Source organism: Danio aesculapii, chromosome 11, assembly GCF_903798145.1.
Source record: "Danio aesculapii chromosome 11, fDanAes4.1, whole genome shotgun sequence".
Lineage (NCBI taxonomy): Eukaryota > Metazoa > Chordata > Actinopteri > Cypriniformes > Danionidae > Danio > Danio aesculapii.
The window spans coordinates 10,283,109-10,307,849 of record NC_079445.1 but is presented as its reverse complement, the minus strand read 5'-3'; the positions used below and the strand labels follow the sequence as shown (position 1 = coordinate 10,307,849).

The 24,741-nt window shown below is 33.5% G+C and overlaps 1 protein-coding gene across 2 annotated transcripts in view; it reads right to left on the bottom strand.

The window, feature by feature from the left end:
* Nucleotides 1-24,741, bottom strand: part of pde4cb (phosphodiesterase 4C, cAMP-specific b) — a 183,912-nt gene that overhangs the window by 51,409 nt on the left and 107,762 nt on the right. For both annotated transcript variants that reach the window (XM_056468024.1, XM_056468025.1), the window contains exons 2-3: nt 9,451-9,627; nt 2,044-2,080 (exon numbers count right to left, since the gene is read on the bottom strand). In XM_056468024.1, the coding sequence (XP_056323999.1) occupies nt 2,044-2,080; nt 9,451-9,627 (214 nt within the window). The remainder of the gene's footprint in view (nt 1-2,043; nt 2,081-9,450; nt 9,628-24,741) is intronic.

The following is a 24,741-nucleotide window of genomic DNA, read 5'->3' as shown; positions in this document are numbered from 1 at the left end:
AGCGCACGTGCATGAGTGCAAAATCCCTGCCTGCCTCCTCCCCCTTATAAATATGGTAATGACTCCACTTTGGCAAAACCAAATGAAAAAGCAATGGCAAAAGCAAGCAAGAAGAGAAACTTCACAGAATGTGAATTGGAGGTGCTCCTATCGGAGGTAGACCGGAGAAAAACTGTGTTATTTGCAAGTTTGTCCTCCGGAATTAATAACAAAAGAAAAAAAATTGAGTGGGAGAGTTTAGCTGATGCAGTTAATGCAGTGGGGTATTAACATCGCCCTGTGAACGAATTAAAAAAGAAATGGTCCATGGTTAAATGTGCAGGTTAGGAGGTGAACAGCGGCGCACCGTTAAAGTGTGGACTGAAGAGGCGGGGGAACAGGGGATGTTGAACTAACACCCTTTGAGAAGAGAGTTGTCTCAATTGTGGGTGACACTTTACTGTCTGGAGTAGTATCTGTGTCTGTGGGAGACACAGATGTATTAGAGGAACACTTTGGTAGGGCGGTATAGCAGCACCCCTCCGCTCTTATCAAGACAGCGCCACTGGCATTTCAGCTGCCCAATCGCCCGCTCTATATCTAACTGAGTGCAAGAATGGCCATAATTGTATCTGCGCTGTTGGTCAGTTTATGGGTTGTTGAGGGGGGTTAACAGTCAAGTCTTTAATGGATAACCGCGGTCTCCTAATATGCTGTTAAATAATTTCGCTCAATAAAATAAAATACAATAAAGAATAATATCTTTAAATACATCACTCACCAAAAAGTCACCCATCGCGCACACTGCCACCTTGGAGCCTCATCCCAACCATGCTGTTTGTGAGGATAAATGAATCATGGGTTGACCAAGGCCACCTTGCCACAATATTTGTTTAGCGCATTTGTGCATCACATATTATTTGCACATTTATTGAATGGAAATGTTTCCGATTTACGTATGCAAATTCGTCTTTAGATGGCGCCTTTATAGCAATGTCCGTGCAGTCGATCGCTCCGATTACATTGGGAAAACCAGCGATCGCTGCAAATTGTGCTTTAATGTTTGGCTGGTCAACTGCATGGTATGGAAACCTTATATTCCTGCTAGACATGTGGATGATCCTGACTGGCTTAACCCGAGCGGTCTGCCAGTTCCCTTTGGAAAGAACCAGTTGTTAGTATATTTTGTTGATGCGATACTTTGTAGTGTGCAATTAAACATAATTGCCTCTAGGAGTTGCCAATGGAAATAAAACAAACACGCACTTACACCAGACATGAAGTTGGCGTGGACCAACGCGAATTCTCAAATTAATTTAATAATTTCATCGTTAGTAAATCCAAACGGGAGCGCGAAATCTGGCGTACGCAAAGTTTTTGTGCTTACGCAGCATTGATACATGAGGCCCCTGCTGTTTACATTGTTTACTATGTTACTTACTCGAGTAAATGCCATCTTTGTAGTAAAAAGCAAGACGATGTCATAGCTCACAGTGTTACAAATAAAATGAGACCACGAACTGAATAAAAAGGCAAAGTTATAGTTACTAAAATCTAAACAAACAGTCAAGTGTTTTGACGTTCTGCATATGCTATCAGTCACTTTTAGCAAGTAACTTACTTTCTAGTTTGTCTGATGGAGAATTTAGCCAATGGGTGTATGATCTTTCGAAATATGGTCACGTTTATCTATTGGACATGTTGTTTTATTGCTCTCTGCGCACAGTCACTGGCTCAGTGACTTGATGCACCTGTCCTGCATAGCTTTATACTAACAGTTCAAGCTAACTGTGTACTTCAATTAGGCAGTCAAAACACAAACAGAAAATAGCTTATTACTTCTCAATTATATAATTATATTTTCATGTTAAAGTCTTGACAACAATATAAGTGGACCTAAGAGTACAAAATAATCCAGAAGGCAGTTCATGACCCTTTATAACAGAAAACTATTTATATATCTGTATATATATTACTGTTTTCAACTGCAAGGCATTTATGTTGTGGCACATACAGTATATAGTATTGTATATTATACATTTATCAAAAAAGCTCATAACTGACCTGAGCAAATGGCGTTACAATCATGTCCTCTCCATGACTGCAAAAGACAAATTATCAACAATAATCATAATTAAATTACAAATTTAACAAATAATAAACCAAGTCTCTGAATTTAAATGTTTAATGCTTTTTTGCAGTTTTGTAGTTTGGTTTACACCACAAATCCCTCTTTGGGCATTCTTTCCCTGCTGAAAAACCCAGCATATGCTGTTAAGGTATGTTTTGATGCTGGTACTGTATGCTGATCTCGCTGTTTCAATGATGGTCTTGCTAGTTTCAATGCTGGCTTTGCTGGTCTCGATGCTGGTTTTGCTGGTTTCAGTGCTGGTCTCAATGCTGGTTTTGCTGGGCTCAGTGCTGGTCCTGACCAGCATTGAGACCAGCAAGACTACTATAGAAACCAGCAAAACCAACATTGAAACTAGCAAGATCATCATTGAAATCAGCAAAACCAACATTGAAACCAGCAAGACCATCATTGAAACCAGCGAGACCAGCATGCCAGCATCAAAACATACCTTACCAGCAAATGCTGGTGTTTTCAACATGGTTTTATTTTCTTTTTGGCAAGTCGCTGATTAAGGCTGTTTCTCAATTCAGCAGAGAATGGACTTGCGTTCTTGTGAAGATCGGTCTTGCCAGGTCACCTGGGAAGAACGAACTCGGGAGACCACGAGAACAGAGAACGCATCCTCTGAGAAATGAGATGCTGCGTTCTTCCTGATGGTCACATGACCTTCACGCGTTCTAAATGGAAAATGATTTAAATATTACAGCATTCATACAACGATTTGTTGTTTTTTCCCTTTTCAAAATATGTAATATGCATAAAGACCTAAAAAAAATATGTGTTGCACCATATAAATAAAACAGATTTTAATATGAATTTCAGCAAATAAACACCCTTAATGTGTTTATTCCTTTATTAAGATTTTCATGGAAATGTTTATATTCACCGTCTCACTTGGGGAAACTTCATAGGTAAATAAGTTATATCTCTGAACTTTAATAATAAACCTATATAATGGTATATAAACGGTATATAATATGCCGCACCTCCCACCTCCAGTCGCAATGACTTCTGGGACTTCTAGAGAGAGTTCGGTGCTCAAGTCTGTATCGGTGCATCCTCGATATCAAGAACACATCCGGGAAGTTTCACACATCCTCTGTTATTGTGGTCTTGAGTATTGGAACTGAACTTTGGCAGCTTATGATGACGTTATTCGAGAACACGAGGACGCAAGACCACTGACGAACGCATATTGAGAAACAGCCAAAATCTCTGGCTAATTGGAGTGCCATATTGTCATATTAATTAATTGTCATTAAAAGTCTTATAAAAATCAATCAATTGATAAAAATATTTATGAAAGACCACAGAATGTACATGTCAAATTTCAGTATTGCAGACACATTTTATGATTTAGTTTGATTGCACTTTCCAATAAATAAATCATAACACATCAGATCAACCCACCAACAATATGAAAATGTAATTTTTGCATTGAATGTTCTTGCATTAATAATGTTGATTTTAATTAGGGATAATTTAATTAAACATTTTTTAATTGCTGCACTCCTAGTCGACCATATGCATAATGATTAACTACAACTCCAGCTGTTTTGGCCTGCTGTTTCAAATTGAACACATCTTTTAAGAAAGTTGGACAAAACATTTATATAACATAAATAACAGAAATTTTCATGAGATGTAAAACATTATTATGGCACTAACATTAAATTATGAGTCATCATTATTGTTGAATTACTTCTGAGTGCTTAAATTAGTAGTGAAGTGCTTCAATTGTAATTTAAGCAACAAATGAATGATATCTGTCTATTTAACTGACTATTATCAATTCATTTTCCTTCGGCTTAGCCTTTATTTCAGAGGCTGCCACGGAATGAACCGCCAACTATTCCAGCATATGTTTTACACAGCGGATGTCTTTCCAGTCACAACACAGTACTGGGAAACCCCCATACACACTCACTTAGTTTATTTTAACCGACTATTAATTTGAACAAATTACAATATTCCATTCATATTTTCATTAATCATCTTTTATCCCTTTTTAAACACTTCCTGTTTTAACTCGATATATATCAGATTCTAAAAGAAATGTTCTGCAGGTTGTGAACTGTAACTTACGGAGACCCGGAAGGGATGTGATGGTGGAGAAAAAAAATGGTTGGAAGGAAAAAAAAATGGGTGGGAGAGAAAAAAAAATGTGTGGGAGAAAAAAAAAGAGTGATAGGTACAGTAGGGCCAGAGGGAATCTGCGGACATTTTTTGCTATTTCTGCAGAGAATTTTGGTAAAAATCTGTGGATCTCTGCGGAATTATTTTGAGAGTATCATAACTAAAACCTTAATATATAAAATAAAAAATAATATCTTTTTAAATTTTATTTAATGATTAAAATGCAAATCCAATTAGATCCACCTTATTTGGTAAACAAAGCAAGTCTCTCATATAACATATCTACTAAAAGACAAAAAATATTACTGTACACTGTATTGTAAATAAATCAGATGAACATTTTCATATTAGTCAATAATATTACTGAAATTATTTTAAAAACTGAATAAATATAGATATTACACACATTTACTCAAGTAAATAAACAGAATTAATGATGGGCTAAAAATCTGCGAAATTCTGCGGAAAATCTGTGGAATTCTGCGCGCGCAGATTTCGTGTGGGCCTAGTGATAGGTAAACATATTTTTGAAAGTTTTTGAGTTCCCTCACAAAGATGTTTTACGTTATCTCGCAAATGTGTTTTTTGACAAACATTTCACTTCATACATGTCAACCCTCCCTCCGTATGATAAACTGATCCCAGATCAGCTTCTGTACACGCAATTTAAAGTGACACCGGTTATCAAACAAGTGAAGAGCGGCAAATGAATCTCTCCTTTTGTTTTGTTTGATAACAGAGGTGTCACTTTACGAATGCACTGATATATAACGCGAACATACTTTAACCGTTTGTGCTCATTTAAGAGGAAATTAGACGTGTTTAAAATAAAACACGCAGGATGTCCGGGCACGTTTACATATTATTAAGTGTATTTGTCTGTTTAAACACACACCCGAATCCCAAATTGTCCTGCACTTTAGCTCCTCTTTAAATGGCGTGTACAGCTAATCTGGGAGTCAGTCAGCGCTTATACATGCATTCACTGATTTAGAGGTTGCATATGAGTGGTGCTGATCGATGCGCAGTTTTAAGGGAAAGTTCAAGAGTTCACACTTAGCTGATGATTGATTATAAGCAAGTTTGGCCTGCTGTCCCGGGAGAGAGCCCTGAGCTCAAAAGGTCCTTGAGCCCTGGGCTCCCTCCCGTTTGCATGGCGAGAGGGGAGCTTTGAGCTCAGGCATATCTTGACAACTTCCCCCTTGATAAGAGCTGATGACTAAAATGATTGCTATGAAGAGATATGCTGCTGGATGAGAGTTTGACTGTAGTGATAAATTTAGATTGATCAATTCACTTGTAGTGCATGTTTTTGGAATGTGGGAGGAAACCGGAGAACCCGGGGATAACCCATGCGAGCACGGGAAGAACATGCAAACTATGCACAGAAATGACAGTCGGCCTGTTACAGGACTAGAACCAGTGATGTTCTTGCTGTGAGGCAACAGTGCTAACCACTGGGCCACCGTACCACCCTATGAAGGGAAAGGTGGAGAAGAAGGGATGGGAGGGGGGATTCTTCAAATCGAAGATGACTATAGTGAGAAACCCTGGGTATTTATAGTGGGTTAGGAATTATCTGATTGGTGGATCATACATAGCTAATGCAGAACCAGCCGTGTTCAATCATAATCATGTGATCCTCTCGATATTGGTTTATAAAAACCTCACAAAGTGAATGCAGACATTTTTATATTAATTTTAACATGTTTTTAAGTTTAAAAATATGATAGAAATATAGGAAAATGCCAACACAATCTCACGGCAATTCATAACTTTTTGATTTAGTGGCTAATTTGTATGAATTCGTACGATCTAATTCGTACAATTTAGTACAATTTGCTCATCCCCCAATGACGGTTGGGTTTAGGGGTGGGGTTAGGTGCCACGCCTCCTTTTTAAAATCGTACAATTTCGTATGACTGAACTCGTACAAATTCCAACAAATTAGCCACTAAACTGACAAAACGTAAATTACTTACGTTTTCTCGTGAGATCAGGCTGGAAAATACCTAATAATAGGATATAATGGTAAAAGTAAAGTGTTTGTTAAACAACGGTTTTGCAAGGGAATGCAAAAACTTTCAAAAATGTTTACCTATCACTCGTTTTTTTTTTTTCCACCCATTTTTTTCTCCACCATCACATCCCTTCCGGGTCTCCATAGGTAACTTGATATTTAAGCTGATTCGAATGTTATCACTCGATTGAATAGGCATTATTAGTGGTTATCAGCTGATAGGCTGACCAGTAGGCTCGGTTAACGAGAATTCTTTTATATTATTTATTAAATTTCCCATTAATTATATTTTATTAATGTCAACCCCTACCACAACCCTAAACCCAACTGTCACAGTAATGTAAAAACAGATCTGGATCTGGAGTCTTCTCTATTAAGATAGCTGATTAACCATGTTGATGGATGACTACTAGTAGGTGCAGAAGGCCCCTACTGGCCTATATCTCATATGCACTTGTACACAGCACCTTATATCAATATACAATGCAATACTTTCTAATAAGCATTTGTACACGGCACCTTATAACTTGTATATTTATAACAAATCTGTGCATACAATTTAACATCCAGACCTTTTTTGTCCAACTGCATGTCTGTTTAATGTTTATTGTCTTTTTTCATGTTTATTTTGTGTTGTCATTTGTCATTTTATGTACACTGGAAGCTTCTGTAGCCAAAACAAATTCCTCGTGTGTGAAACATACTTGGCAATAAAACTGATTCTGATTCTGATCTATCAGCTGATAACCACTGATAATGCCGATTCAATTGAGTGATAACATTCGAAACGGGTGGATATTTACACAATTTCAACACCTGCATATTATTTTCACAATTCTATTCCATGTTCAAACTGTGATAGTTAATTTTTTTTATAAAAGTGGAAATAAAAAACTCTTATGTCAAAAGATGAAGTATTAAATAAGCAAGAAATCATGTGAAACACAATAGCAAGTAGCTAGACAACAGATGCGAATTGGATTTATGCACAAACTGGAATATCGCATAAAACAACCCAGGATCATTCTGAAAAAGTAACGCTATATACATTTCTGGAGAATGCCAAATACATCGCAGGAGCTACGTTTTTTTTTGCAGTTTTTGTTTTTGTGAATCCACCAGATGTGTATGCTTTTTGAGATCTCAAATTTCTTTCACGTGTGCCTTTCGCGCCTGCTATTCTGATGTAAATCCACCAGAGGCCGCTGTTGACTGACTAACTGATTGACTGACACACCCTCCTCCTTCCCGAAACCCAACCAATAGTGTTTTCAAAAGCACTGATTGACCAGATCACCCTATTCTCTAAAGCCAACCGACAGTTTTAAAAAGCAGTCTACAAGAAGAAGAACTCTTGCCTGATTTTTACCACGTTCTCACATTTTACCAAATTCTCACCCTGTTATTTACTTGTTTGTTTTATTTTTGGCTTCTATTTTTGCCTTAACTGCTTTTTGGGGTCCGTTCTTCGTACCTCGCTTAAATGATCTAAGATGATTTGGCAGATCCTGGATCTCTTAATCTTGATTACTGATCTCTGGCTAATTTGGTTCTTCAAACAAGTTTGCGAAATTTCTGGATGAACTGATCTGAGATCACTGCGTGTGTTGTGAAGGGCAGATCTATCGATCTATCGATACTCGAAATCATGATCAGGTCATCAGATAATGACATCTTTTGATTAATATTCAATTATCCACGTAAGCAAAATTATATAAAATTCGTAGTAAACGGTTTGGTAAATATGGTATGCAATAACTTTCCACAATTTTTGTGGGTTGCACCCTTTATACTTTCATGTGTCAAGAGTATTTAGGAATTTATGTAGTTTTACATTTTAGATCGGATTTTCTTTACTATAGCCTAGGCCTATTTTAGTTTCTTAATCGGCGTAAGGAATTTAAATTAAATTTGCATCAAAAAAGCATTTTGATATAGGTAAAGGCGTCTGCAACTTTTGCAAAGCATCAAATCACCGTCATATTAGCTGTCAAAACATGCATAACTGCATAAATTGTTATTCCTTTATAAACAAACAAACAAACAAACAAGCAAAAAAACTAAAAAACAGTTGAATATTGTTTATGTCTATTATCTTACAGAAATTGTACTAGAGCTGGATTGGTTTAAATTACCTTTAAATAGTGCGCATTTGTATCTAAAAAAATCCATATTAATAAATGTTCTCTTTGGTCCTCTAGGGGAAAACCACCCCGTTTTTGTACTTTTATTTACTAAGTTTTATTTATATATATATATATATATATATATATATATATATATATATATATATATATATATATATATATATATATATTTTTTTTTTTACTTATATGTATATAAACATAAATATTATTAATTATTTAATATTAAATATTATTATTATAAATGTTATTTTTTAAAACTATATTACTTTTTTTCCCAGTTGTATTTAATCTATAGATTACTACTATAAGAAAATATCAGCATTTGGTACACACTTACAGTATTACCTTTGCTTGAACTGACCCGATCTAATCCTGTTTACATGAAATAAACCTGCTCCCAAGCAGGTTTGAGCTCCCAGGCCTGTTGCTATGACAACTCTCGGAAGAGTTTTGATCAACGAAACGATCCTGGATCATGTCGAATCGTCAATAAGCAAATCAAGCTAATTGAGTAATCCACGTACGAAGAACGGACCCCTGCAAACGTTCTTTGCCAGACTCAAACCCCGTCATCATGGTAAACTTCTTTCTGCGTCTTAAGTTTGCCGACGTACATGGTGAGCCACTGGACAAACTGGTAACCACGGAAAGGCATTTATATGGAGGTAAGCGGTCAGCTGGTAAGCGTGAAAAGGAACGGAGTCATACCGCTCCACATCGTTCGTAAAAAAAAGATGAAATGCAGCCATACAAATTTGTGATCTCCATGTATATAGGGCTACGTTTTCAGAATGAGCCTATGTTGGCATATCAAAGTCCACATGCAAACTCCACATAGAAACTGACCTAGTCGAGGCTCAAAACAGCGATCTTCCTTTTGTGCTGCAACAGAGCAAACAACTGAGCCACCGTGCCGCCCCTTCTTCGCATTTCCACCAAGCTTTTTAATGCGATATTCCAAAATGCACATAAAAAATAGGTGTATGGAAACATAGCTATTGACATATTTGACTTAATATATGATGAATGCTTACAGCTCGCTGGTGGTCGAGGAGTTTCTGGACATTGTCTTGGGCGAGAGGTCAAAATCCGAGTCGGAGCGGTACAGGAAAGATTCTCTCCTCTGGCTGTTTGCCTGCAGGACCAGCCCGGAGCTCGGACTGGGGTCCAGTGAACTGCGACCCATCGACAACCCATTTTCCACATCGAAACTGTGACAGAAAGAAGGGTGACAGGAGGTTAGTTACAGTATCTAGAGAATATTCTGAAGAAACAGTGCAATATAAAATAAATATTGGTAACAATTTATAACTAGATTAAAAGATTTCGTCAAGAAAAACTTTAGGCTGGCTTGGGAAAGCTTAGACTGAAAGTTTTTTGAAGTAGTTTTAAGTAGTTCAAAGTTTTAAGAAGCTTAAATTTTAAAAGTAGTTTTAAATTTAAAGTAGCTTAAAGTTTTAAAGCAGTTCAAATTTAGAAAAGTTTAAAGTAGTTTAAATTTTAAAATTAGTTAAGTAGTTTTAAGTTTTAAGTAGTTTAAAAATTAAAAATAGTTTTAAGTTTAAAGTAGCTTAAAGTTTTAAAGCAGTTCTAAGTTTAAAGTAGTTTAAAGTTTAAAATTAGTTATGTAGTTTTAAGTTTTAAGTAGTTTAAAAATTAAAAGTAGTTTTAAGTGTAAAGTAGCTTAAAGTTTTAAAGCAGTTTTAATTTTAAAGGAGTTTAAAGTTTAAAATTAATTAAGTAGTTTTAAGTTTTAAGAAGCTTAAAGTTTAAAGTAGCTAAAGGTTTAAAAGTAGTTTTAAGTAGATCAAAGTTTTAAAAAGCTAAAATTTTAAAAGTTCAAAAACAGTTTTAAGTTTAAAGTAGCTTAAAGTTTAATAGTTGTTTTAAGTAGTTCTAAGTTACGGGATTCTGAGTGGTTTTAGGCAGTTGCTAAGGCATTACTAGGTAGTTGCTAGAGTGTTCTGATTGGTTGCAGGATGGTTGCTAAGGTGTTGCTAGGTGGTTGCTAGAGTGTTCTAAATGGTTACTAGGTGGTTGCTAATGTGTTGCTAGGTAGTTGCTAGGGTTTTTCAAGTGAACAAAATAAATATTGGCAACAATTTACAATAACAGTACATGAATAATGATGTACTAATATGTAAACTTTATTATGAACTAATGATGAGTTAAGGGATGCACTAATCAATGACCATATTTAACTACAACATGAGTCTCAAGAGTTAAATAATGTGTGAATAATGGATACCTTAACTAATTGTTTGTCCATGTTTGTAAATGTATTAATTACCACTTTAAGCTAAACGTAACCATCATGAACTCATGACCTGTTAATGCATTTTTATGTCATGATTTTACTTGAAGAGGCACCTAATCATTATCTCAATCTTAACCAGTCATGAACTCCTTTCTTTAAACTGTTCAGTTTGATGTAGACAGGACACTTTTCTATTGTTTTAGTATTTTATATGTAAACGTGCTAGACGGACGTGCTTAACTGCTATGTTTAAACATAAGAGTTAACAGGAGTCAATGATAAGGTGTCCCTCCAAGTAAAGTCATGACATCACGATACATTAAAAGGTCACGAGTTCACGTTGGTTACATTTAAAGTGATAATTAATACATTAATAAACAAACAGGAACTGTGCTGCCTTAAAATTTAAAGTTAACTTGACTTAAATAGTGAAGTTGTCTTAAAGCAAGACTTAACAAGACTTGACAATACAAGTAGTAATGGTAAAGGACGTGGTCTAAGGTTAGTTAGCTTAAACTTATTTGTTGCTGTAATTAAGAATGGAATAATGTTGATAGGACTTCATAATTTAAGTGTAATAGACATGGTTTAAGTTTAGTGAACTTAAGTAACATGACTCTTTCATTCACACTACGGCAAATTTTGTCTATTCAATTCACTTATGCCACATGTCATTGGGAGAAACCAGAGGGCAGCAACACAAACACAGGGAGAACATGTAAACTTCACACAGAAACGCCAACTGGTCCAGTCAGAACTCAAATCAGCAACCTTCTTGCAATGAGGCAACAGTGCTAACCACTGTTTATTTTATGGACCAAGGTTTATTTAATACTAAAAACAGGTTTTTGAAGTCTGCAAATACAAATTTCACCAAAGAAGCAGATATCTGAGAAGAACCTCAGACAAACACACACCACAACATTACAACGAGAAAATGGTGGTCAGTGTTGCCAGATACACTTGAATGTTTTCAGGCTAAACTGTCGCACAAAAAGCACAAAATAATGGTTAAAAACTGAAAACACACTTCAGGTACACACACTTGTTTTTTTAGTAAATATTTAACATAAAATATCCAAACTGATACCAAACCCGTCCAAATTTTGTCAACCTGCCAACCAGCACGATCAAATTCTAGACCTTCAGAAAGACATTCATCGTCTTCAGAAAGACATTCATCCAAAAGTAAACATAAATTTAAGTAAAAGTATTACAATAAATACAAATAAATTAATTAATTTAGTGGATTTAAGTGGATTTATTTAATTAAAAATGTGTTTGTTTTCATTTGTGCATATTTTTACTATTTAAAGCTCTGATGTTAACTAACATATGAGTTCAGCTGACTATTTTTTTATAGTATAATAAGTTAAGCCAAGTAAAACTTTGATATATAAGTTATCTCAACACATTCCATCCATATAAGTTAACACAACTTAAAATATTATGTTGTCGTAACTAATTGGCAAAATTTTTTAACAGTGTATGGTAATGTTAGTTTATGAGTAGCGAAGCCCCGATCAGATCACATGAATTTGTCAAGATTTCGGCACGATTTTCTTGGCAGGGTGTCGTATGGATTCGTAAATGACAAATGGGCATCAAGACACAAGATTCAATCGTTTGCCTAATGCCTGCGACGCCTCACAACACCATCACAGAAAGTCTAGCAAGCAAAATTTTTTCCTCGTTCTTCACGACGAGTTCCGTCATGTGGATGACACTGTGCAATAGGAGCACATCATTTCTTGGTTATATCATTGGATTCTGCCGTTAATGCACCGGTCAGGTGTTTACTTATGGGTGGGTCATGGGCGAATAAGATCAATTATTGGCTATGCAAACTTTAACTTCAACCTTTTCTAAAATATTAAGATGTTTTAAGCAATTTTATCTGACAGACTGGCACAAATATGCAGACATCTCCATTGTCAAAATAAGTTGTCTCATCCTTCCAACAGAGTCTGTTCTTGCGAGGTTATCTGAGAACATGTTCAGTGCTGCGAATACTTTGCGAAAGCATTTCCTGCTTATTCAAAATTGTCATTAATAGTGAAAACCGTTCAATATAGGCTTCTCTAAAACTGAATATTTCACTTTAATTTGATTTAAGCTAGATTATTATTTTACTTAACAAACCAACACAATCTCACAGCATTTCATGTTTTGGTGCATATAGCGGACTTGTTTTGAAGTGCATCACCTCAAATGTTTTTCGTTATTCTTGTTTAGAGATAACTTACCAACAAAATATACATTAAAATTAAGATAAAGTTTATAGCAAACTAAATTCGTTTCAAAAAGATATTCTTTTACAAGAAAAATATATAAACTATATTTTTGTTTGTGTCCACTACTCAACTATACAGGTGGATGATTTGTTTCGCTCTGAGGAAAATAAAGATTTATTAAATGCTTCAATGTGATTGTATCACAAACTTCAGTTATATATTTGCAAATTTTTTAATATGTCATTATTTGAAAGATTATGTGTAGAGCATCTGATTTTTCCTCAGTGCAGATGTGCTTTCATTTTCTCCGCACTCGCTGCAAGTTCAGGCGAGGGAGTGTTTAATAAAAAACCCATGGCAGGAAAATATACATTTAGATTTCAAAGAAAATATCTTAATATTAAAAAGGAATCATGAACTTGATCTTGTCCATGTCATAAGAAATGCCCTTAAATGATGTAATTGTTAGTTGTCAGCAAGCATCTGTGTTTAATGAGATTGAAATAAGATAAAAAAACTTTTAATTGAGATAAGGAATATTGTTATAGCAACATTTGTGACTGCATTGGGAAATAACACTCATAGTAGACGTCATGGGATGACTGATCATGAAGGAACGTGTAGTCTGGCACATTTGTTACCCACAACAAGTCAAGATTTTATCAAGAAAAAACTGACATAGTGACTTTTAACAGACAATAAAAATCATGTGATCTGACCGAGGCTTTAACTCATCATTAGTTCATAATAAAGTAACATTTAATTTACATATTAGCACATCATTATTCATGTACTGTTATTGTAAAGCATTACCAGAATATTAATAACTCCAATATTGATCTAATCTTTCATTTAAGAACAAACACAGTCATTCTTGTAGTTAAAACAGCAAGGACAAGTGTTGTTTTTAATATCCCTTCTGCGAGGATTCAACTGTAGAAAGAGAAGAACGTGTTTATTTTAATCCCGACTGGATATAATAGTTTCATTCATGATAGCAAGTGAATGCAGACCTCTGGCCCACAACCTGTCAACTTAAAAAGAGAAGAAACAGACCTTCGCTGGACTGCTTGTAGGACTGAATTCAAGGACTTTCTGCTCTGATTCAGACTGACTTGGGAAGAAAGTGAGCTAGGACAGCTTGCTGTTTATTTATATCTGTGGTAAAGGTTCCGCGGCTGAGTCTAATTTTAGTTGCTCAGGTAAAATATTGCTTCTCCCCATTCAGAAATATCAACACGTTCACATGTAGAAAGAAAACCGAAAACGCTGTGATAAGGGACATTTACTGGTTGTTACAAGTACCGTTACCATACTGTAGCTCATTGGCTCAAATCCTCACTTACAGTAGCATTTATAAAATATCAATGATAGGTTTCCTCAGTTCAAACTGTTCTATTTCTAGATAATCACATGTAAAATTTTGATGATTGTAAATGTATTTAAAACAATCTATTTACTTACTGTGAAAGACGGACCTGAGCCATAGCTAGAATCCAAAGGGACTTACATGTAGTTGTGGCCTTTTGTGACTCGGCCAGTATGTAACCCCCTAGACACCAACCAGATCAGTCTATCAGCCACTGAGTAATACTCTACAGTTGAAGTCAGAATTATTAGCCCTCCTGAGAATTTTTATTTATATTTTTAAATATTTCCCAAATTATGCTTAACAGAACAAGGAATTTTTCACAGTATTTCTGATAATATTTTTTCTTCTGGAAAAAGTGTTATTTGTTTTAATTTGGCTAGACTTTTAAAATTTTTTAAAAACAATTTTAAGGTCAATATTATTAGCCCTCTTATGCAATATTTTTTTTTTCAAATGTCTACAGAACAAACCACCATTATACAATGACTTGCCTAATTACCCCTAAGTTAACCTAATTAACTTAGTTACTGTAAGCCTTTAAATGTCACTTTAAGTTGAATGCTAGTATCTTGAAAAATATCTAGAAAAAATGAATCAGTTATTAGAAATTAGTTTAAAACTATTATGTTTAGAAATATATTGTAAAAATATTTCTGTTAATCAGAAATTGGGGGAAAATATAGGGGGGCTAATAATTAAGGAGGACTAATAATTCTGAATTCAACTGTATCTTTCAGAACACTCGAGGAAGCTGAATAGCAACAACCAGGGTCAGAAATTAAGGAGAGCTTTGACAAAATCATCACCAAAATGGTATGTTTATTATCAATGGTGCACTAAAAATTAAAAAAAATAAAATAAAATAAACAAATAAACAAATAATTAAATACAATTCTTTTCATTTAAAAACATATGTGTACAGTCATCACACGTGTGGTTGTGTAGTCTGCTACTGTTGTTTTGACTGTCAAGTACTGTACTGTAGACTAAGCACATGCAGCCACCCTTTTCACAAAAATGACAACAGTGTGGTTTTCAAATAGGCAACTTTAAACCAGTTTTCAAAAGTTTGCATCTGGTATAGCTGTTGAAATAAATGGAATGTTCTGATTGCAGTATCACATTTTATTGTACGGTCATCGAGTAAAATACATGCCACCTTTAAACAACATTAAACAGTCTACGTCTTCTGTTCCACTAAAGATGACTTTTGCCGATATAAGTAAAAGATTTTGATTGACAATCACAAATTTGATTCACAACATATATGTATATATATATATATATATATATATATATATATATATATATATATATATATATATATATATATATATATATATATATATATATATATATATATATATATATATAGAGGTGATCGTGCTACCCACTGCACCACAGTGACGCCCAAAATTTATATTATTTATAAAATTTCCCATTAATTATATTTTATTAATGACTACCCCTACCCCAACCCTAAACCCAACTGTCACAGTAATGTAAAAACAGATCTGGATTTGGAGTCTTCTCTATTAGTACAGCTGATTCACCATGTAGATGGATGATAACAGTTTTCTGAGCCTACCAGTAGAAGGCACCTACTGGCCCATATCTATCAGCTATTAACCAGTGATAACGCCTATTCAATCGAGTGATAACATTCGAAGCTGTGTTTTTTTCCATAATAATTTCAGCCAACATATCCATGAACTTCTATTATCAATCGACTACAGAAATGTTTCGCAAGGTCAAATATGTAATAGCTAAATAAATTCAAAGCCCCTCAAATTTTAAGTCGGTAAATCAAATGGTAAATAGTGAATTACCAGCTTTCAGGTGATGTCAAGAAATCAGTTCTGTCAAATCATAATGGTGGTACATTCTAGAAATGAAACAGCTTTGAAAAAATTACTTTACAGCATTAAAGGGGTGGTCCAAAGTGTATTTTTAAGGCTTGATTGTATTTATGGGGAGCAAAGCAATGTGTGCTCATGCTTCATTTGTAGAATATCACGTTCTTTTTTATTATTATTATTTGTATTATTATTATTTGTATTATTATTATTATTATTTTTATTATAATATAATATTTATAATTTTAAAAAATAATAATTTTTTATTTAGATTTTTTTTTTAATTCACCGATCAGCTCGGCTTCACAATATAACATTACAGCACATCTGGCCACGCCCCTTTGCTGCACAGGGTGTATATGTGTAACCTGAAGCATTTATGACTTAGTTAACCCGGATGTATTTTTTTGACACTTTGTTTGCTGTAGGCTGTGCTAAGCTAACTCTGTAAAAGCCAATGTCACCCTTTGCATTAAACTTTGAGCGTCTAAAATTCAGAGATGTTGTTTATGTTTACACAGCTACATTACACATCAACTAAAGTTTAAAATATGATATTGTAGTGGACCACTCCTTTAAACTAATTCCTGCCTTTTTATGAGCACCACCTACTGTTAGAAAGTGGATTTTCATGAATTCATTCATCCATTTTCATTTGGCTTAGTCTCTGATTCTACGGGTCGCCACAGTGGAATGAACTGCCAATTATTCCAGCAGTTTTTTTAACGTAGTGGATGCCCTTCCAGCTGCAACCCTGTACTGGGAAACACCCATACACTCTCGCATTCACACACACACTCATACACCATCCAATTCACCTATAGCGCATGTCTTCCGACTATGGGGGAAACTGGAGCACCCAGAGGAAACCCATGCGAACAAGGGGAGATTATGCAAACTCCACACAGAAATGTCTACTGGCACAGCTGGGATTCAAACCAGTGACCTTCTTGCTGTGAGACGACAGTGCTAACCACTGAGCCATCATGCCGCCTCTTTTAAGAAATTCAGTTCACCTTCCTTCTGCTGTTTTAGATAGACTCTAAGCAGCTGGGCAACACAAAGGCATTCATGAGAACCCCAGAGAAGTGAATTGGTACTGAGACACAGATGTTATCATTAAAGAACACTGTCTCTGGAACAACAGAGAGCTTCTTTGAAAATAAAGGCCAAACACGACCCTGTTCTTTCTTTTAAGTAAAGTGAAAAACAGGTTGTATACATTTGTCTTGCCGGGCCCTGTAGCCTGACCTTGGCACTTTGGAGACGTGGGCCCAGATGAAAAAACAAGTGCCACAGGAAAAAACAAGACGCATGATGAGGCATAAAGTGCTTGGGTGGTGCCCGCACAGAAAACTGAGGGCCAATACAGTATGCCATATATAGAGTATAGGGTACCAAAGACGATACTATTTTGGCGCCTGTTTCAAAATAAGATTTGTTTTCTTTTAAGTATCAAGTTACACTTTTAACTACTGGTCTGTCACCTGTCTAGGATTTATTAAGATCTTGACAGCCAACTGGCTGTTTCATTTACACTGTAAAAAATTATATGATTAAAAAGTAATGACAACTTATGTTTTTATGTTACCTGAACGTATTTTATTAAGTTAATCAGGTTTCAACTCATTTGTTTTAAGTAATGTAAACTTGATGTTTGATAATCATTTGATTACACTTAAAGGGTAACTTTTGCCTCACAGCAAGAAGGTCGGTGGTATGGGTGGGTCAGTTGACATTTCTGTGTGAAGCTTGCATGTTCTCCCCGTGTTCCTCCGGTTTCCCCCACAGTCCAAAAACATGCGATATAGGTTAATTGAATAACCTATATTGGCCATAGTGTATGAGTATGAATGAGTGTGTATGAATGTTTCCCAGTAATGGGTTGCAGCTGGAAGGGCATCCGCTGTGTAAAACATATGCTGGATAAGTTGCCAGTTCATTCCACTGTGGTGACACCTAATGAATAAAGGGACAAAGCCTAGGGAAAATGAATGAATGAATGATTCAACTTAAAAATTTAAAGCAGCAACATTTTTTTAAATTTATAAAGAGATGATCTTATTCTACAAATTAGTAGTTTATTGAGCTTATTAAGTTTTATTTAATGCATTGTTAATAGCAAGAATTGTACTCTAAAATAAAATCTGACTGTGATTTTATATACAAACACTATAAAAAGCAATTAGTTGACTTTTCTTTAAAAAGTTAGTAAACATGTTGCTTTTAAAGCGATTAGTTGACTCCTTTAAAAAGTGAGTAAATATGTTGCTTTAAAAGTGATTAGTTGACTTTACTTAAAAAGTTAGTAAACACGTGGCTTTAAATTCGATTAGTTGACTTTTCTTTAAAAAGTGAGTAAACATGTTGCTTTAAAAGTGATTAGTTGACTTTACTTAAGAAAATATATTGCTTTTAAAGCGATTAGTTGTCTTTTCTTTGAAAAGTGAGTAAACATGTTGCTTTTAAAGCGATTAGTTGACTCCTTTAAAAAGTGAGTAAACAAGTTGCTTTAAAAGTGATTAGTTGACTTTACTTAAAAGTTAGTAAACACGTGGCTTTAAAAGCGATTAGTTGACTTTTCTTTAAAAAGTGAGTAAACATGTTGCTTTTAAAGCGATTAGTTGACTCCTTTAAAAAGTGAGTAAACACGTTGCTTTAAAAGTGATTAGTTGACTTTACTTAAAAGTTAGTAAACACGTGGCTTTAAAAGCGATTAGTTGACTTTTCTTTAAAAAGTGAGTAAACATGTTGCTTTAAAAGTCATTAGTTGACTTTACTTAAGAAGATATATTGCTTTTAAAGCTATTAGTTGACTTTTCTTTGAAAAGTGAGTAAACATGTTGCTTTTAAAGCGATTAGTTGACTCCTTTAAAAAGTGAGTAAACACGTTGCTTTAAAAGTGATTAGTTGACTTTACTTAAAAGTTAGTAAACACGTGGCTTTAAAAGCGATTAGTTGACTTTTCTTTAAAAAGTGAGTAAACATGTTGCTTTAAAAGTGATTAGTTGACTTTACTTAAGAAGATATATTGCTTTTAAAGCTATTAGTTGACTTTTCTTTGAAAAGTGAGTAAACATGTTGCTTTAAAAGTGATTAGTTGACTTTACTTAAGAAAACATGTTGCTTTTAAAGCGATTAGTTGACTTTTCTTTAAAAAGTGAGTAAACATGTTGCTTTATGAGCAATTTGTTGACTACTTTAAAAAGTAAGAAAACATGTTGCTTTTAAAGCGATTGGTTAAATTTACATTTAAAAATGAGTAAACATGTTGCTTTAAAAGCAATTAGTTGACTTTTCTTAAAAAATTTGAAAACATGTTGCTTTAAAAAGTGATTAGTTGACTTTACTTTAAAAACTGAGTAAACACATTGCTTTTAAAGCAATTAGTTGACTTTATGGCAGTGCTTGTTGTACAGATCACCTAGTGAACCACTAAACTAAACCCAACCAATAGTGTTTTAAAAAGCAAAGCGAAGCAATTTTTTAAAGCAATTAGTTGACTTTACTGAAGAACTTGTTGCTTTAAAAGCAATTAATTGACTTTACTTAAGAAAACATGTTGCTTTAAAAGTGATTAGTTAACTTAAAGTGAGCAAATGTTGCTTTAAAAGCAATTAGCTGACTACTTTAAAAAGTCAGTAAACATGTTGCTTTAAAAAGTGATTAGTTGACTTTACTTAAGATTTTAAGACTTTATATTTTTGTAAATTGACTGCATGTGCAAAATTATAAAAGTTAACTTAAAATTTCCAAGTTATAATGGCTTCACTCATTTTTTTAAGTAAAATAGTTAAAATCTACAGTGAAAAATTGAATAATTGCAATTTCACTAATTCATTTTCCTTCAGCTTAGTCTCTATTTCAGAGGTCGCCACAGCGGAATAAACCCAGTACTGGAAACACCCATATACTGTACACTTATTCACTTACACACTTTGGCCAATTTAGTTTATTCAAACTATAATCACCGGGGAAACCGAAGCACCCAGGAGAAACCCACGCCAACACGGGAAGAACATGAAAAATCCACACAGAAATGCAAACTGGAACTTGAACCAGTAACCTCCTTGCTGTAAGGAGACAGTGCTATCCACTGAGCTACCATGCCACCCAAATCGCAATTTAAGGGTCTACTTTTAATGTTTTAATTAAAACTTCTAACTATTTTAATTATTAACTATTTTAGAGTTTCAAATAATGTTTCAAATAACTAAACTGACCTCCACATACTTATACAAATAAGTGATCATAAAAAATTGGATCAAATTTTAGATTAAAAATTTCGGCTCAAGCAAAAGGGTGGGACTAAGCCATTTGAGGGGTTTACCGCTCAGCTTTAAAATGACCATCAATTAGTATTTTGGGTCTTTTAATATGCCATTTGTGTTCTAAACATGCTTGACTAGATTTATTGGTCTACAATATTTAAACAGACTGACAATAAAATGAGTGATTACATGCACGTTTACGATGACAAGTCCACTAGAGGGCGCTTTCTACATTTTTGTAAACTTGAAATGGATTACTTGGGGTACGTTTTGTTGTACGTTTCAGATCCTTCTTCTATACATCCACAAGATCGCAGTGCTTGTTGTACAGATCACCTAGTGAACCACTAAACTAAACCCAACCAATAGTGTTTTAAAAAGCAAAGCAAAGAAAAAATTGCGAAACAAAATTACATTGCTTTATCTCTTATGTGTAAACTATTCGATTCCAAATCACAGACTCTGTTAAGTTGTTTTGTGGTACACTGTAAAAAATAGCCATGATTTCAACGGTAAAAAACTGTAAAAATGCTACAGTACAAATCCGTAACCTGGTTAATGGTATGTTTTCTTAATATATACGGCGAATAACCGTAAATTGACTTTCCCAGAATTCCCTGCATGGCACATCACTTTTTATGCTTTTTGTTGACATTACTATGGGTCTTTTTAGTTGTTTCCCCATAAGTTCTGTACATTAGATATTTGTTACATCTAATGTTGATAAACAATGTTTATTTCATGACTTTAATTTTATATGTGTTACCATACTGGTGTTTAGCTGTGTGAATGTCACTGAGCACCTTCTATATTCTGATACACTTTTCTGCTTGTGGGAAAAGTTGTTTGTGATGAGCTTTGGTTCATTATGTAACTTCCTCATCACCACCTGTATATAGCTGTGTTAATGTGTCTATCTGTCAAAAGATGTGTAGATGTTGGTAATTCAAAATACAGACATATTACCTCTATAAATTAATAATATACGGTAGTTTACTGTAAATATGAGAATTTACTTTTACGGTTTGTACTGTATTTTTAACGGTAAAATACTGGCAATCACAGCTGCCGTTTTTTTACCGTAAATTTTACGGATTTATTTTTTACAGTGTATTTATTTGGTGTTGTGCAAAAAACTTCATGAAAATTATCCTTTATTCCTTGATAATATGTCCCTGGAAATATCATTAGTGTGAAAAGGAACACATTTTTTTTTGGCATCATACTGCCCAATTGCATTAATTTTCCCTACAAACTGCAGTTAAAAATAAATCTTCGAAGTTTCACTATTTCCAATAAGCCCGTGTTATCAAATAATCACACATCAAATAATTCTGATGTTATAATAATAATAATTATTATTATCACCGTCATCATAACAGCACATTTACTGTTAACTTTTTTTATGATTCAGAATTATGGAATTACTACTATTTTCCTGATGAAAACACAGAGATATTAAATATAAGTCTTGTTAACATGCAGAACAAGCTAATTTATTTACATTTACATTACATTTAATCATGTAGCACACATTTTTATCCGAAGAGACTTACAAAAAGGATTATTTCAGATGATAAAATGAATTATGCTGATGGCAAAGTACATACCATATCAGAATATAGCACAATTAAAAACTACAGGATGTTTTTTTTTCATTCTCAAAAAAAGTTTCACTATCATGTAGAAAAATCTATATATTTGAACAGCGAGGGAAGAGCAAAGTTCAAATTGCAAATCCTAAAGAGCAGTCTGATAAAATGCCTCGGTTTGTATAATGTGGCAATTGTCAACAATGAACTTACCACAGTACGTGCTTTTCAGCAGATCTGGGTCTCGTCCGCAAGCTGATTGCCATCCTAACTCTCAAGACTTTTAGTAAGAGACAAATCCAATGCCAAAACTCATTATATCAAATCTTTTTTAAAGACATATATCTCTAACGTTTCATTCGCTATTTTGATTTCATATTTCTTATCAAGACAATGAATAACACACACATGGAAGCAAAAATCTGTAAACCTTAAAGATAATACAGTGTTTTTACCATAAATACATCCAGTCCTCTCCTTTTCTCTTGTACTCTGACTGCATACACACACACATACACATACACATACACACGTTACTGCTCTTTGCCAACACACAAGTCACAACATGCCAGTAGAAGTGGACAGATTTATAGAATACCACAGTAACACACGTCACACAGCTTCAGGACCAGACACGCTTTACAGAGGAAAAAACAAACATATATAGTCGTGTATTTGTATATGTTTGATTGTTTTTTCTGCATCATTATTTTATTTACACTTACAGTGCTCAGCATATATGAGTACACCCCTCACAACTCTATCTTTTCAGTTCTTATTTTTAATTGGAAGCTTTACAATATTATTTTTGTGCATATACATTAGATTAGTCAGTACTGAAGCCAAATCTGGAGCTTATATAACAAAATAACTTACGATAATGGTCCAAAAACTAGTACACCAAAATGTATATGTTATAGATTTAAATAAGATATTAAATACATATTTAAAAAAAGAAAATCGAGAGAAGCAAAATTTTTTTTTAATTTTGTTGAAATTTTGTAGGTTGTAAATCTTTTGCAATGGTTTGCTTGAGTTTAATTGTATTATCTTTCAATTTCTAAATAAATTTGGTGACTAAAATATTTTAATAAATATATCTGTTTAATAAATCTGTTTTGGTTACATGCAACAAAATACATTGCCTATATTCACTGAGAAATGGAATAAAATATTTATTTTCAAAATAGGGTGTACTCAATTATGCTGTGCACTGTAAATAATCATTCAACAGTTTCTTGGCATTACTATAAAAATGTGAATGTTCATATTTTTGTAGGTTATTTATAATAAGTTAATTTAATAAACTTAATAAGGTAATTGAAAATGATAAATTATATATATGGTGGGTAATAATAATGGGGGTGGGTAATAATTCAGGGAGGCTAATAAAAATTCTGACTATATATATATACTAGTATATGTATACACTGTAATTTTTTTTTAAATCTTATGGTTTTTTTCCGGCAGCTGGGGTACCAGAAAAAACCCCATAAAATAACAGCTGTTAAGTTACAGAAATTTACTGTAAAATAACAGAGGTTGAATTACGGAAATTTTCCAGAAATTTTAATTTAAGGAAATTTATGTAATTTTACAGCCGTTATTTGATGTTTTTTTCCCGGCATCCCAGCTGCCGGAAATAAACCGTAAAATGATGATTTGTTTTACAGTACATATATATATATATATATATATATATATATATATATATATATATATATATATATATATATATATATATATATATATATCAGAATTATTAGCCCCACTTTGAATTATTTTTTCTCTTTTAAATTTTTTTCCAAATGATGTTTATCAGAGCAAGGAATTTTTCTCAGTATGTCTGATAATATTTTTTCTTCTGGAGAAATTCTTATTTATGTTTTATTTAGGCTAGAATAAAATTTAAAAATTTTAAAAAATTATTTTAAGCTATATTTTTTTTCTAGTAAAATTTTATTTACTCTCATCGTGGCAAAGATAAAAGAAATCCATTATTAGAAATGAGTTATTAAAACTATTATGTTTAGAAATGTGTTGAAAAAAATATCTCCGTTAAACTGAAATTGGAGAAAAAAATAAACAGGGGGCTATATATATATATATATATATATATATATATATATATATATATATATATATATATATATATATATATATATGCACAATTTTTTACAATATACAATATTTTAAAACACTATAAATTAATAAATGATTGATATTTGCAAAATCGCACTTTCATTTTCTTTGTTGTTGGTTTATTTTCGTTATTACTATTGATCTGCATTCACTTTGAATATGAGGCAGATTCCCATGTCATAAATAAATAATTGTCTATGTTAAAGAACTTGATTAGCTTGAATGAGTAGTACACAATAGCAAGTAGAATGTTGGTACACATTGTTTACTTAAGATATAAAGCAAACTACATGCACAAATATTGTACTTGGAAGTGGCTAAAATATGAAAAGACGATTAGTCATCCAGATTATCATAATGTGTGAAGTTCCTCGTTAAGTTCCAGCACTCATATTTGATGACAGTAACTGTAACTCTTCACTTAAGTTTATAACGCTTAATAAAAATATTCATAATGCATGTATAATTCATTAACGGACACACAACTGATTATATTGTACAGTATATTTAAATGTACCCTTACCCCCCGAATAAGAACAAAAATATAAGATAATAAAAATAATTCGATGCAAATACATGGACTGTATGTTGCTAATTGACA